A 14,738-nucleotide genomic window follows, 5' to 3' on the forward strand; every position below is an offset into this window, starting at 1 on the left:
TGCATCATTTATATATTTGTCAATGATTTTTTCTGTCTGCAGCATTATGAATACTGCTTAGTTTACAAAATTACAAATACCTCATAGAGGATCAATGTGGATCTAACTAAAAGGGGTTTATTATGACACTGACATCTTTCCACACCCGTATTTTTTGCTTGGCCATGGAAAGTTTAAAAATCCTGCTCTGATAACGAATGGGTTTGCCTGGAAAAAGCAGAGTGCAGCGAAATTCACATCGGCGTATGAGCTGTGTGTCCTTCCTCCCTCTCTATAACTAGTGATTGGAGCACTTTGGAATAATGTGGGGATACCAATAGTTTTATTGTAGTTTCTGCCCATACACTGAGAATGAGATAATTATAGGCAGTCACTAAATGCAATCAGGGAACCGCATAAATTTAAGCGGCAACAATCCTATGCAGCTACATTTAGGGAGCTACGGATACTATATTTTCTCTTAACCTGATAACTCTGATGGGGTTGATTGATTATTTTATATTAGCCAATTTGTCAGTTGCATGTATCTAACGGAGCTCACAATAATAGGATACCATTACACCAACCTTTAAAGAATGATCAACAAATAGCGCAACAATAACTCCAATAAAGGACAATAAGGAAATACACAAAGATTTTTTTAATTTACTGTTTTATTTCACATTCACTTTTGTATATTTCACTGTTTTTAATATTATTAAACTATTTTAATTCAATTTATTAAAGGTTAAGTTTTATTTTTCAATAGTGGCATACACATATCTATCCACTTGGAAGTGAATGATCCTTTTTCTTTTCTTCTTACACTATTATTTGTTGTCTTGTTATAGCAGCGTGCAAAACAAGCTAATACGATCAAGGATGAGTACAGATGGTATAGCTCCCCTTTAGTGGTACTCTAACTGAGCTGCAATAGGCTCTTTGCTGAACCCAGTTTATACTGTATGTAGAATATAGGACTAAATATCCTCTGTGGAAACATACCTATAAAATGATGTATAGTAACAAAACTTTACTGCAGAACAATACAAAAAAAATGGACTTTCTTGCTGTCGACACCAGAGGTAGCCATGGAGGTGTGATCAGCCGATACAGATATTCCAAAATTGACTGTACTTACTTGAATTTTTGATGACTTCAAAAATAGAGAAATTTGAGGTTTGACCATATCCGGCTTGGTTCAACCCATGATTTGGCCAGGTTTGCACATGATCCAGCCAGTTCATACGTGATCGAGTTGCTATGAACATGTTCGAGATTAAATTGATACATTTAAACCTTAAACGCAAACAGCGAACTTTGAACTGCAAATACAGTAGTGTTCGCAGTTCAACTAAAAAAAGTCGAATCATTTTTTATTATTTAAAAGTATTATTTAAATAGTGTTTTAAAATAAAACCATTTAAAAACCCTAATTTTAATGTGATCAACAATCATACAAAGTGCAAACAGACACCTTGAATAGCAAACCTTAAGTGCAAACAGCGAATCGTGAATGTGAATGGTGATCTGCAAATGTTTAGTGCAAGCAGGGCCGGATTAAGGGAATGGAGGCCCCTGGGCTAAGGGGGCCTCCATTCCCCCGTGAGGGCCCCCCCCCCGTGATCCGAGCTGCCTGCGCCCCCCGGCACTTACCTCCTTCTCCGGCGCGCTGTACGCTCTTTACAGAGGAGATCTCATGAAAGTGAGACTCATGTGATCTCCTCAGTAAGGAGACTACAGCACGCGGGGAAGGACCGCAGTGAAAGTGCTCAGCAGCACTGATCGCGCCGGGGGCGCCCCCGCCCCCGACCGATCAAGCACTTTCAAGGGCCCCCTGGATGCCATAGGCCCCTGGGCTGTAGCCCAGTTAGCCCTATGGTTAATCCAGCCCTGAGTGCAAGATGTAATTTCAAACTGCAATTCAAATGAGACGATTGTTTCAAGAACATGCCAGGGGCCTCTGAGCCAGAAAAAGCTGATAGAATCTTGCACCGGTTTAAAATTTTCAAGCATCTATAGTCAACACTTCTTACATAATTCCGTGGATATGTCTCCATAGAGTACACTTTTCTATATAAAATATGAGTTGCTACATAAAATGGACAGTGGGCAATGCTATCTTCGCACAGACTAAATGTTCTTTTTCTACCACAGAAAACATTGTGGCAAAATCATCTGATTATCAATTAGTGGGTATAAATTATTTAAAAAGAATACTCCTTTAAAACAAGCCATGTTCTATGGTTAATGAGTAAAAGGGGGCAATGAACACAATATCCCTACAAAGAGGCCCAGGGTCTAACAGACTCTAAATCGCAAATGTGACATTTTTATATATGAAGCATGAACGTAAGATATAATGTTCAATATGATTGGGAAGGATCGCGCTCTTTGAAATATACTGCAAGAGCTGCACCAGCTGAGGGTATCCCTCCCTCAAACAACAAGAGAATTATAGAACATAGATAACTGGGCGCTCATTGACTATGGGTTCCTATTTGCTGAAAGTAAATAATGAAAATCAGTGTATAAGATGACAGATGCAATACATTTAATATAAAAAATGCAGACACAAGTGACAAAACTGCCTATATATCACTATTGTTAAAAACTATCATAATCAAAACAATACAAAAAAGACTATATTAAAAATTATACAATAAAAAAAGGGGCATAATGCAGACACAAGTGACAAGACTGTTTATATGTCACTGATGTTAAGAACAGTCTTAAACAAACAATACAATAAAAGGAGGCGTTATGAATACCAATGTGTGAGTCCCATATGCATTCTGCTTAATAAAAAACCAAGGGTATTGACAATGAAATGACGATAGCCTCCAGCCAATATATCAATGGGGTGTTGCTATACCACCCCAATTGGCTACGTAGCATCCCTTTGAGCCAATTTAATCGCATAAGAAGCAATTGTACAGAGATAGAGGACTACCGTTGAACTGCATATCGTCTTTCTAGCAACTACCTCTCACTTCAACTTACAAGACTTGTCCTGTGCTACTACCATGATGCTACCTACAATTTTATGGAATTCCCTACACGCCCTACCACTTCCGATCAGATACAGACACAGATAAGGCCATGGTCGGGAATTGAACTCATGACCCCAGCGTTGTGAGGCAGAAGTGCTAACCACTTAGCCACCGTGCTGCCCATACCACGTATGTCCCTGTCTTTTGTATGTCCTGTTTTCCCTAGTGTCTGTCACTGATAAGCGCTACACAAATCAACATTATTATTAATAATAATGATAATACTCTACATCAGTTCTAATAAGTGAGTGAATATTACTTTCTAGTCATCACAGACAGCAACATAAATTTTGTATTATTTTCTTATGTATTTATGTAGGGATTTTTAAATTTATCCATATGAAAATGTCTCTTCATTTTACAATCTGGCCTATGGCCAAGTGGAATAGATAATGGCTTAGAACAACAAAATGTCAGGCGCCATCCCCGCACTCACCATCGATGCCAAGGAAGGGCGCCTTCCTCTGCCGGCAGCGCTGACCATTGCTAGGCAGCGGGACACCGTTTTCTCTCCTCAGGATTGCCGTGCGCATGTGTGTCTGTTTGTGTCTCCGTTTCCTAGCAACGAGAGGCCTCTCTGCACTTCCTGTCGGCAGTCAGCTGTTCAGGCCACCGCCTTCACTGCCACCAATCAGGGAATGGGCTCCACTATTTAAACCTGCCTCTAACACTAGGTAGGCACCAGAGTATCTAGGTCTTCCTATGCTCCAGTGTTCCAGCCTGTTTCCCCTCTCTCTGACTGACCTCATGTGTACCAACCCAGCTATCCCTGGTTCTGCTTCTGGATCTCCCTTCAGCCTGATTGCTCCCGCTGTATCTGACCTTTAGCTTACTGACTCCAATTTGCCTTACCCTTTGCTACCATGTTTGCCAGTACGGTTTGACTTCTGCCTGTATGACCACGTCTGTTCACCATCCACTCTGCTGATAGATAACTTGGAGGGCCGCGACCTGCACGTCCCTTGCAGCAAACTCCAAACTCCCTTATGGGGGTCCCTGGCAAAGACCGGGGGCATGTTTATACTCCGCACCTCCTAGTTTAGCAGCGCAAATATCAGCTAGGGGCCTTTAGTCCCTGTGACTTGTGACACAAAAGGTGTGAGTTCAAATCCCCTGAGGATAGACAAGCTAATATTTATATTCTATATTTGTCATTTTCATAGATTTTATTTATATTTTAGTTAGTTTTAACTAGAGATGAGCGCACTCGGATTTCCTGAATCCGAGCCTACCCGAACGTTGCCGATCCGAGTCGGATCCGAGACAGATCCGGGTATTGGCGCCAAATGAAAACTTGAAAGCGAGGCTCCGAGTCATAATCCCATTGTCGGATCTCGTTATACTCGGATCCTATAAATTCCCCGCTAGTCACCGCCATCTTCACTCGGGCATTGATCAGGGTAGAGGGAGGGTGTGTTAGGTGGTCCTCTGTTCTGGTAGATCTCGTGCTGTGCTGTTTAGTTCTGTGCTGTGCTGTGCTGTGTTCTGCAGTATCAGTCCAGTGGTGCTGTGTGCTGTGCTCTGTCAATTTTGAGTTCAGTGGTGCTGCTGGGTCCTGTGTGCTGTGTCCTGTTCAGTCCAGTGGTCCTGTGTCCTGTGCTCTGTGCTTCTAAGGGCATAGTTATTTCCCCAATATTCCCAAGTGTTTAAAAAATTTAAAAAAAGTTATAAAAAAAAATACAAAAAAATAATTTTTAAAAAAATTTAATTACAACAAAATTTGCAAAACCAATCCTGCAGTATAAGCCCATTGGTACTGCAATATTACCAAGTTCACACATTCTGCAGTATCTTGTGCTACATATAATGGAGAGCAAAAATTTGGAGGATAAAGTAGGGAAAGATCAAGACCCACTTCCTCCTAATGCTGAAGCTGCTGCCACTAGTCATGACATGGACGATGAAATGCCATTAACGTCGTCTTCCAAGCCCGATGCCCAATCTCCTAGTACAGGGCATGTAAAATCCAAAAAGCCCAAGTTCTCAAAAAAAATCAAAAAGAGAAACTTAAAATCATCTGAGGAGAAACGTAAAGTTGGCAATATGCCATTTACGACACGGAGTGGCAAGGAACGACTTAGGCCCTGGCCCGTGTTCATGACTAGTGGTCCATCTTCACCCAAGGATCTTAGCCCTCCTTCTCCTCCCCCCCCTACAAAAAATTGAAGAGAGTTATGCTGTCAGCAACAAAACAGCAAACAACTCTGCCTTCTAAAGAGAAATTATCACAAATCCCCAAGGCGAGTTCAAGGGTGTTGGTGGTTGTCAAGCCTGACCTTCCCATCACTGTACGGGAAGAGGTGGCTCGGGAGGAGGCTATTGATGATGTAGCTGGCGCTGTGGAGGAACTTGATGATGAGGATGGTGATGTGGTTATTGTAAATGAGGCACCAGGGGGGAAACAGCTGATGTCCATGGGATGAAAAAGCCCATCATCATGCCTGGTCAGTAGACCAAATAATGCACCTCTTCGGTCTGGAGTTATTTTTATCCAAATCCGGACAACCAATGTATGGCCATATGTAGCTTATGTAAAGCTCAAATAAGCAGGGGTAAGGATCTTGCCCACCTAGGGACATCCTCCCTTATACGTCACCTGAATAACCTTCATAGTTCAGTGGTTAGTTCAGGAACTGGGGCTAGGACCGTCATCGGTACAGGGACACCTAAATCCCGTGGTCCAGTTGGATACACACCACCAACACCCTCCTCGTCAACTTCCTCCACGATCTCCATCAGATTCAGTCCTGCAGCCCAAGTCAGCAGCCAGACTGAGTCCTCCTCAATACGGGATTCATCCGAGGAATCCTGCAGCGGTACGCCTGCTACTGCCACTGCTGCTGTTAGTCGGTCATCTTCCCAGAGGGGAAGTCATAAGACCGCTAAGTCTTTCACAAAACAATTGACCGTCCAACAGTCGTTTGCCATGACCACAAAATACGATAGTAGTCACCCTATTGCAAAGCTTATAACTGCGGCTGTAACTGCAATGTTGGTGTTAGACGTGCGCCCGCTGTCCGCCATCAGTGGAGTGGGATTTAGAGGGTTGATGGAGGTATTGTGTCCCCGCTACCAAATCCGTCGAGATTCCACTTCACTAGGCAGGCGATACCAAAAATGTACAGAGAAGTACGATCAAGTGTCCTCAGTGCTCTGAAAAATGCGGTTGTACCCACTGTCCACTTAACCACGGACATGTGGACAAGTGGTTCTGGGCAAACGAAGGACTATATGACTGTGACAGCCCACTGGGTAGATGCATCGCCTTCCGCAGCAACAGCAACAGCTGCATCAGTAGCAGCATCTACTATCATATATTGTGGTGACCCACTCCTCTACGCAGTCCAGATACATTTATTGGTGCGATTCATACAAGTTCAGGTTTTTAATTTATATTGTGGTGACCACTCCTCTACGCAGTCCAGATACATTTATTGGTGCGAATCATACAAGTTCAGGGTTTTTAAATTATATTGTGAGGACCACTCCTCTACGCAGTCCAGATACATTTATTGGTGCGAATCATACAAGTTCAGGGTTTTTAAATTATATTGTGGGGACCACTCCACTACGCAGTCCAGAAAGATACCTCGTTGCAATGTTTTGGACTAATAACTATATTGTGAGGTGTTCAGAATACACTGTAAATTAGTGGAAATGCTTGTTAATGAATGTTATTGAGGTTAATAATAGCATAGGAGTGAAAATAAGCCCAAAAACTTGATTTTTAAACTTTTTATGCTTTTTTCAAAAAAAATCCGAATCCAAATCCTTAAATCCGAACCAAAACCTTTCGGCAGGTGTTTTGCGAAACAAATCCGAACCCAAAACATCACGAAAATCCGAATCCAAAACACAAAACACGAGACACCAAAAGTCACCGGTGCACATCCCTAGTTTTAACATTCATATCAGTAAAAGTTGTTGATATTGTTCATGTTTTATTATGATACATTGTTGCCACAATTACAATCACTAATTGTATTTATTAAGAATCTATGTACATATAAGAATGGTATATAAATGGTTAATTACAACTCCCGTTTTTTAATTGCACACATTGGACCTCATTTAGAGTCGGACGCAAAGTCTGTTTAAGAAGTGTAGGAGTGGGAGTATGCCGCAGCTTGGTAGGGTATTACGAATGGCAAGCAACCCCAGTTGTGTCCAACTCTTAATACCCTATAGAGCTGCGAGCAGTTCCTGCAGCTAACGCTTGCGCCACCTAATTCCTGCCGCACAGCTTTAGCCCTGTTTTGACGTGTGTTGTGTCTGCGCCTCACTGCGACTAGGATGTATTTACATGGTCACACCTTCAAAATTCCGCGTTCCTCCTATTCTCTTGTAGTGAGCCGCAAGCTGTCGCAAGTGGTTTTTGCGTCCAAGATGCAGGCGGATTTGGTGCTTTCTGCACATGCGTGATAGTGTTTTTTTGTTGGATGCGCCTAAAACGGACTTTGCGTCCGACTCTAAATGAGGTCCATTATGTTTTAAAAGGAAGTCCTGTTCTTGAACAAATTATCTCTGATGAAACCACATACCCTGCTGGTGGAGAAAGACGTAAGATAATTGATGCAAGAATAGCGTTCATTTTAACACTAAGGACGATTGGAGAAGCGAGGCAAATATTTTACCTTTGGATCCTTAAATGCTTGGTCATCTACCTTTAGAACAAGTTAGTCTTTCTGTGTGGCTACATTACTAATTTAATTTTGAACAGTGGCTTGATTTGCTCTTTAAGCTCTCTCACAGAAACGGGGTTGTAGAGTTGGATCTCTTAAATAATATTAAAAGGCTACAGTGTTTGTATGGTTAAAATATTCAAAGTACGTCAGTTTCTCTAACACTTATATTCTATCTATAGAGGCAACATAATATTTTTATTGAGGGAATCTTGGTTTAGTCAAAATGGGTCATTTAGTAAAAATGGAAAAAGGTGATTAAGTTTTAGTGCAACACATACATATAATTCACATAGTAAATGTTGTGCAGGCTATGGGCACGCTGTTAAAACCTGCTTTTTTCATAGCAAAGGATTTATGAGTTTTTTTGTTTGTTTTTTTTAAAAATAGCTTAAATTAACAAGTCCCATTAATTTGAAGCAATGTGTAGACATGTCCGGACATACAAAGCTTACTGGAGTTAAACTGCCACTCTGCCAAGATTTGCTGTGTCATTCTCAAAAAAGTGCATAATAGAAAAACATGCTTAGCTTTTAATACATGGTATTGAGATTTTGTATAATGCTATAGGTGAAAACATTTAATCTAGAATTAAAAATTTGTCCAGGGTCAATGATGTTTTGTATGAGCAGAAGTGAGCTCACTTCCCATCTCCAACTGGGATTAGAAACATCACAAATGGCTGTGTAGAAAACTGACACATAATTGGCAAAGTTTGGGCCCATGAAACACTGTGAAATAAAGTGGAGGAACAGAGTATCAAAAGTGGATATGGGTAAAAAAAGTTAAAACCAGGCCTGGTCTGCAGGTGTAAAGACAAAGCAGGTTATTATTATAAGATTATTATTAGGACATGCTCAAGCGTTTTAACATTTCTCTCCAGTTAGAGAAATTTAGGGACACAAGTGCACAGGAAAAAACTGCTCCAACACATAACAAAAAATTAAGGGCCTGATTCATTAAGGAACTTAAATTAAGAAGCTTCTTATTTAAGTCTCCTGGACAAAACTATGTTACAATGCAAGGGGTGATTTTTAGTTTTCTGTTTTGCACATAAGTTAAATACTGACTGTTTTTTCATGTAGCACACAAATATCAACTTTAAATGTCAGTGTACAAATAAGCTATCAAGTATTTGTGTGCTACATGAAAAAACAGTCAGTACTTAACTTATGTGCAAAACAGAAAACTAATTTTCACCCCTTGCATTGTAACATGGTTTTGTCCAGGAGACTTAAATAAGAAACTTCTTAATTTAAGTTCCTTAATGAATCAAGCCCTAAGTGTTCATCTCATTGTCCTTCCCTTTAGAATGTAATCTCTCACAGGCAGGGTCCTCTACTCTGTGTCTCCTGCCTGTCCATTTTTCAACTACCTCACTTTACCTTCCCATGCCTTATGCTGAGTTGTTTCTGTATGCCATGTGATTTGCTGTCTAATTTGCATCCATACATTTATTATTCCTCTTATCTGTGCCCATGTTACTGTTCTTTTTTATTTTGCATGGTTTGTCCTGAACTCAGTTTATTCGTTGTTTGTTCATTGTATAAGTATGTATATAAGTGTATTCATTGTTTCATTCGTAAATGTGTACTTTGCTCATCTGCCTACACTGTCTAACACCTTATAAATAAAAGATTAGAATAACTATTGTCTAAACATTACTAGAAAAATGACAGGTAAAATCGGATTGGTTGTTAGGCTGTACTACTTATGTTCCTGTGCATCAATTTTCATAAAGGTCCTCAATTGAGATCTGAACAAAACACAAACTGAAGGAACACAAGAATTAAGAATTAACATTTGCACAGAGGACCAGAAATTACATTATATAAATTATTTCACTACTTTGGTTCTCACACTACAGTAGGCTCTCTTTTTAAACTACTGGAATGCTGCTGAATTTGTCTCCTTTCTTTCTCATGTAAAGAGTCAGTGGTATAAGAAGGCGCGGGCTGGGAGATGTCAGCCCGGGGGGCACACAGGCGGCCGCATCAGTTGACCACCCGCCCCTGTATAAGTTACGGGGAGAAAAATCACAGATAACCCCAAAACATAAAACATTAAAAATGGTTCAAATTAAACATTAGACAAAAAATGTATTGAGTCAAATGAAATATATAACATTATTACAAGTGATCTAGAAGCTAACTAAAAATATTAGTATTCCACATAGACATTTAAGAAATGTTATTGTTTACCCAACATTTTTTTCTAATTACATTCTACATAAACATTAATTATGTAGTAATAACACAAGGCTCATGTATATTTCAGCAGGCTGTGGATGCATGCATGTGGGCAGGGAGCATATAATGGCATGTGTCTAGGCTCCTCTACGTTATTTGTATAGAGGGAGTCCAGCACATGAACTGCTACTTCTGCACCAAGATGTCTTTTCCCTTCTGTGACTTTCTGTCAGTGCGCCCTGCTCGGATGATGGGTGTGGCTGATACATAATGTAGCAGCTATAGCTGTGTGTTAGCTGAGAGGCTGATCTGCCCTTGGCTCAGCTCACAGTCTGTGTGAGGCTCATGCTTTCAGGCGGAGGGCAGCAGTTACTGTACAACAGGGCCAGAGCTGTGTAATTGGAAACCAAGGTCTCTCCCTCACTGACTGTCAAAGACTCGGCTACTTTCCATTCACTGTGAGGTTCAGGACGGATTCCGGATTGAAAAGAGGAGCTCCCAGGCGTAATAAGAGTTCACAGGCAGGGATTATTGCACAAAGTCTCTTCAACCAAATCAGCAGGCAACACAGCACTGGAGATTTACTAAAAAAGAGAGTTTCGAATTGTAAAAGGCACTCAAGGAAATATCACAGCACCCTAATCCTGACATGTGGAGCCAGGATTGAGATCTAGAGCTCTTCTGATTTCTTCCAAAATTGGGTAAGCTATTAAACATCTCCTATTGTGGAAATGACAGCTTTGGCATTGAACCTTTATGAGTAGACATTCTGTGCTATTTCTCTATGCTTTGCTGTAACGTGGACTGGTTGGATTCCTGTCCTTGAGGTACGTAGAGACCATGAGTAACTGTATGTTTATGGGATCAGGCACCTGCATATGCTGAACTTATATATGCTTTACACAGATAAAACGCTCAGCAGCCCAGACTGGTAGGATAGACAAATGGATCTCAGAGGAATAGGAATTCTTATCTTTATAGAACCTCACGTGGCTTACATCCAGAAATACTCTTTCTTTAGACTGATCTGATGCACATTCCTCTTTACATTCAATTCTCGTAGAAGTAAACGCAATGGTTAAATTGTATGGCAGCATTGTAGCAAATTCGGGTTTAAATAGATTCGCGGATTGGAATTGTAAACTTAAAATTGTTTAGAAAATGAAAGATCATCTGTTTGTATATGCTGAAACTGCAACTGCACGTATTTAATAATACAGTTTGACGCAAGTAAGAATGTTTATCACATGCCCTGACGTTTACTGCCTGTGTCAGTGCAACAAAATGTAATTATTGTAAATAGAGAAGAGTTCTTTGAAGGCTCTATGCCCTCCTCCATATGTTCTTGACTTTGAGCTTGACAGCAGTCCTTTAACTCTCGTTTTTTTATATTGAGTTGCAGTGAAGATTGTCGTGCTGTTATGCTAGGTGAATGTTAATAGCACAGTCAGAAAACCCTGTTTGGACAGAGCTGATCTTCAGTTTGCTTTAGCTTACAGCGTCTTTTGGATGATGAGGTTTTTAGGTGTGTGTTCTGTTTGAAGAAATCCACAAGATGTTATCATAGCTGAAAACATTTTGGAGAAGCCTCTGTTAAGACTAGTGTGTTTACAATGCTATAGGCAAGTTTATTATTCAGCATTGTAAACTAGTAGCCTGCTCACACTAGAAGTAGGAATTGTCCACAGGTAGTACCTGTTTATAAAAAGATATAGGAACATCTGGTGATAATATGCGCTGGCTCTGAGCTGACATACGCAGGCACAGGGGACATACACCACATTCAAAGTTTTGGCTTACTTTTCTAGATTGGCTATCCAGCAGGTGGAGTTATTATTCACATGATATGACGGGTCTATATTTCCAAGCTTGAAATGTCTTTATATATTGGTTGAGCAAAACATTTAGGGCGAATTACCCATTGTATTTATTTTACAGGTTGTGTGGCCTGGATTAAAAAGAAATAATACTTAGCCAAAATGGCATCTTTGGCCATCCAGGTTTTGATTGGGCTAGCTGTTTACACCAACTGTGCCGTGGGATCTCCGCAGACGCAGGCAAGAGTTTTTTTGACTTTCAATGGTAAGAAATTTATACTTTCATATGAAAAGACTGAAAGCATTAGATATTATATACTGTGATTTTCTACACATGAAAGTTTTCAAGCAAAAGGGAAATCTGTGAAAAAATGATAATACCAGATATTAAAACGAGACCTACACATTTCTGTATAAATCACAATGACTATTACAGTGCAGACAGTCATGCCAGAACAACAAGCTTGGTCATTGCACTGTCTGCTTGTGATTGATTCTGCTGCTACTGCATGTTGGACTCAATTCAAGGCTATAACTAGATATATAGCTAGCATAGCATGAAAGGCAAAAGAAGGTAGTCCAGACTTGGCAGAGATTTGTAATAATAAATCCATGTTTATGTCTGAATAACCAAAAATTCCTTAAAGTAGAAATACTTTAAAACAAGGTAGAGGGACAACGATGTATGACGGCATCACTGGGACAGCAAAATTGTTCTACATGTGTAAAGAAAGATTACACTTTGATTCTGAAACCTTCTACTTGACTTAAAGACAGCTATAAGAATTATGTTAACTCACATTAACACATTAATGATAACATATGGTTTTATTCATGTGTGTGTATTGAGGAAAATTGAAGTGATCTGCATTATATGCAGAGACGGTATTAAGGTTTGACAGCAGGGACATTTGAAGTGATCTTTCACACTCGCCAGACACTCTTGGTCACACACTCAGCATGTACTCTTGGTCAGGAATTCTTTCTTAACAACACTGGGCGTCTTGTAGAGTCAAATGTAAGTCTGGCATCTAACCGCAAAAAGAGCTTTTTACAAAACTTCCGTCTCCCTTGCACCTTTTGCTGGGAGAGGCGGGACAGGGGAGGTAATATCCTTCTAAATACCTTCTAAACTACAAAATAATGAAGTATTTTGCACCAGTTCTATATTATCCACTATATGAAAACTGTAAGTAAGGCTCTATCTTCTTAGTTTGACTTCTAAATACTTTACACTTGTCCTTTAAAGTTTATTTGGAACATGATTTTGCAATATTTGAAGCTATATAGTTTCCTTTTGAATATATGGCTATGTTGGAACAGACAGAATAGCTTTGAAGTAATGGACTAAAATGACCTAGATTATATCTTTGCTATCAATGATACATTTTTATCAAATTATCTTAACTGTAAAGTTATGAAAGTGAAATATCCCTTCAATTTGAAGTTTGTTACTAGTACATCTGCAATTGCGCCCCTTTGTGGCTAGCTATAAATTATCCTAGGAAAATGTGGTAAAGATCACGGCTATGGTGGGTTTGGATGGTGCCAAAACACTTATGTTTTGAATCTGTATTAAGTGTCTGAAGCATAATCCCATCTGACAAGTGTTTGTGTGACTGAAGGTTTAGAGCAGTGAATGAACGCATCCATAACATGATTGGTAACTACCTAACAATTACATTTTTTAAAAAACTATTCCACATATGGCCTTGTTGGTGGAATTTCACTTTTTGCCAATAGAGTTTGGCCTTACCTGTTCCTAGCCCTATCAAATCCGCACCACACAACAGAATGAATTGCTCTTCAGTGTTCCAGCTCTATTCATGAAATACAATTACATGGAGGATTAGCAAAGCAAAAACAGAATTGTATCTCTGGCACTTTGCACCACTGTGAAACTTGATTAATGTGAAACTTTGCCGCAACTTTGCTCATCTCTTCTAATAATGCAGACTACTGTCAGGTCTTAAAAAGGTTTAAAAAATAAATTAATGCAATGTCCATCAAAGCCTCAGTCCGGTGTAAAATCTTGAACCTGTAGTATAGCTGCTCTGGTAATGGCTGGTATGTGGTCTGGCAGCTGAGGGGCCCCATGTAGCAGTCACCTGTGCTTATTTTGGGCTCTATTCCCCTATGTGTGGTCAATGCAAGTAGAGTTATAGTGCAAAATTAAAATGAACACCCATTTTCATATTTTATAACATGAAAAGTTGACTGTCCAGAAGGTTATGCAATTCTTTCATGCTTCCCAACTCTTGAATCCAAATTCCCTTGTCTGGGTGTATTTTCACATTATACCTGTTTTGGTTTGGTGTGCAGGACTGGATAAACTTAAATGGCTTGTAAAAGTGTCTGCTTGACTGAAAAATGTATCCTTAATGTATTTCGTGACTTTAAAGTATTATAGATGTGTTTAGTAAGCTGAATTATGATTATTTCCATTCCAAAGTCTTTTGAGACACATATCTGTAAACATATGAGATCATTTTATAACAAATCTTAATTAAATATCCACCTTTGGTAATTTGAATTCTGGGGAATCTACTTTGTTTAGTCTTAGAGATGTGGGGCTTGATTCATTAAGGCAGGCAAAACGGACATATTATGCATTTTTTTAATACCACGGGCAATTCGGGCATACACGCGTTCGTATTCAACTACATGCTGATTTGAAGACACGTCTGTTGTTGAATACGGGTCTAGGTACTTCTTGCTTATAGAGCACATGCCGTATTAGCACAGAAACAATACACTGCAAGGAGAGCAAAGCAAAAAAAAAAAGGGTAAGTTTGCTCCTGGACAAATCATATTACAATGCAAGGGGTGGAAATTAGTTTATTATTCTGCACATAAGTTAAATACTGGCTATTTTTACATGTAGCACACAAATACTTGATAGCTTTATTTTTACAGTGAAATTTAATGTTGATCTAGGATATGGCCTACCCCAACTATAAATCAGTCCGCACATTTTTAAATTTGCCTCCTTCTCCAATGCAACATGGTTTTGCCTAG

The 14,738-nt window shown here is 39.7% G+C and overlaps 1 protein-coding gene across 2 annotated transcripts in view; it reads left to right on the top strand.

Annotated features, from left to right (window-relative positions):
* The first annotated feature begins 10,077 nt into the window (after positions 1-10,077).
* Positions 10,078-14,738, top strand: part of SEMA3C (semaphorin 3C) — a 144,620-nt gene continuing 139,959 nt past the window's right edge. Inside the window, exons 1-2 of one of the 2 annotated variants that reach the window (XM_075208711.1) lie at positions 10,078-10,604; positions 11,842-11,985. In XM_075208711.1, coding sequence (XP_075064812.1) covers positions 11,883-11,985 — 103 coding nt within the window. In that variant the 5' untranslated portion in view covers positions 10,078-10,604; positions 11,842-11,882. Of the gene's footprint in view, positions 10,605-10,660; positions 10,731-11,841; positions 11,986-14,738 lie in introns of those variants that run through there. The other variant, XM_075208712.1, reaches the window with a different exon arrangement.

The sequence above is a fragment of the Mixophyes fleayi genome, chromosome 4 (assembly GCF_038048845.1).
Source record: "Mixophyes fleayi isolate aMixFle1 chromosome 4, aMixFle1.hap1, whole genome shotgun sequence".
NCBI lineage: Eukaryota > Metazoa > Chordata > Amphibia > Anura > Limnodynastidae > Mixophyes > Mixophyes fleayi.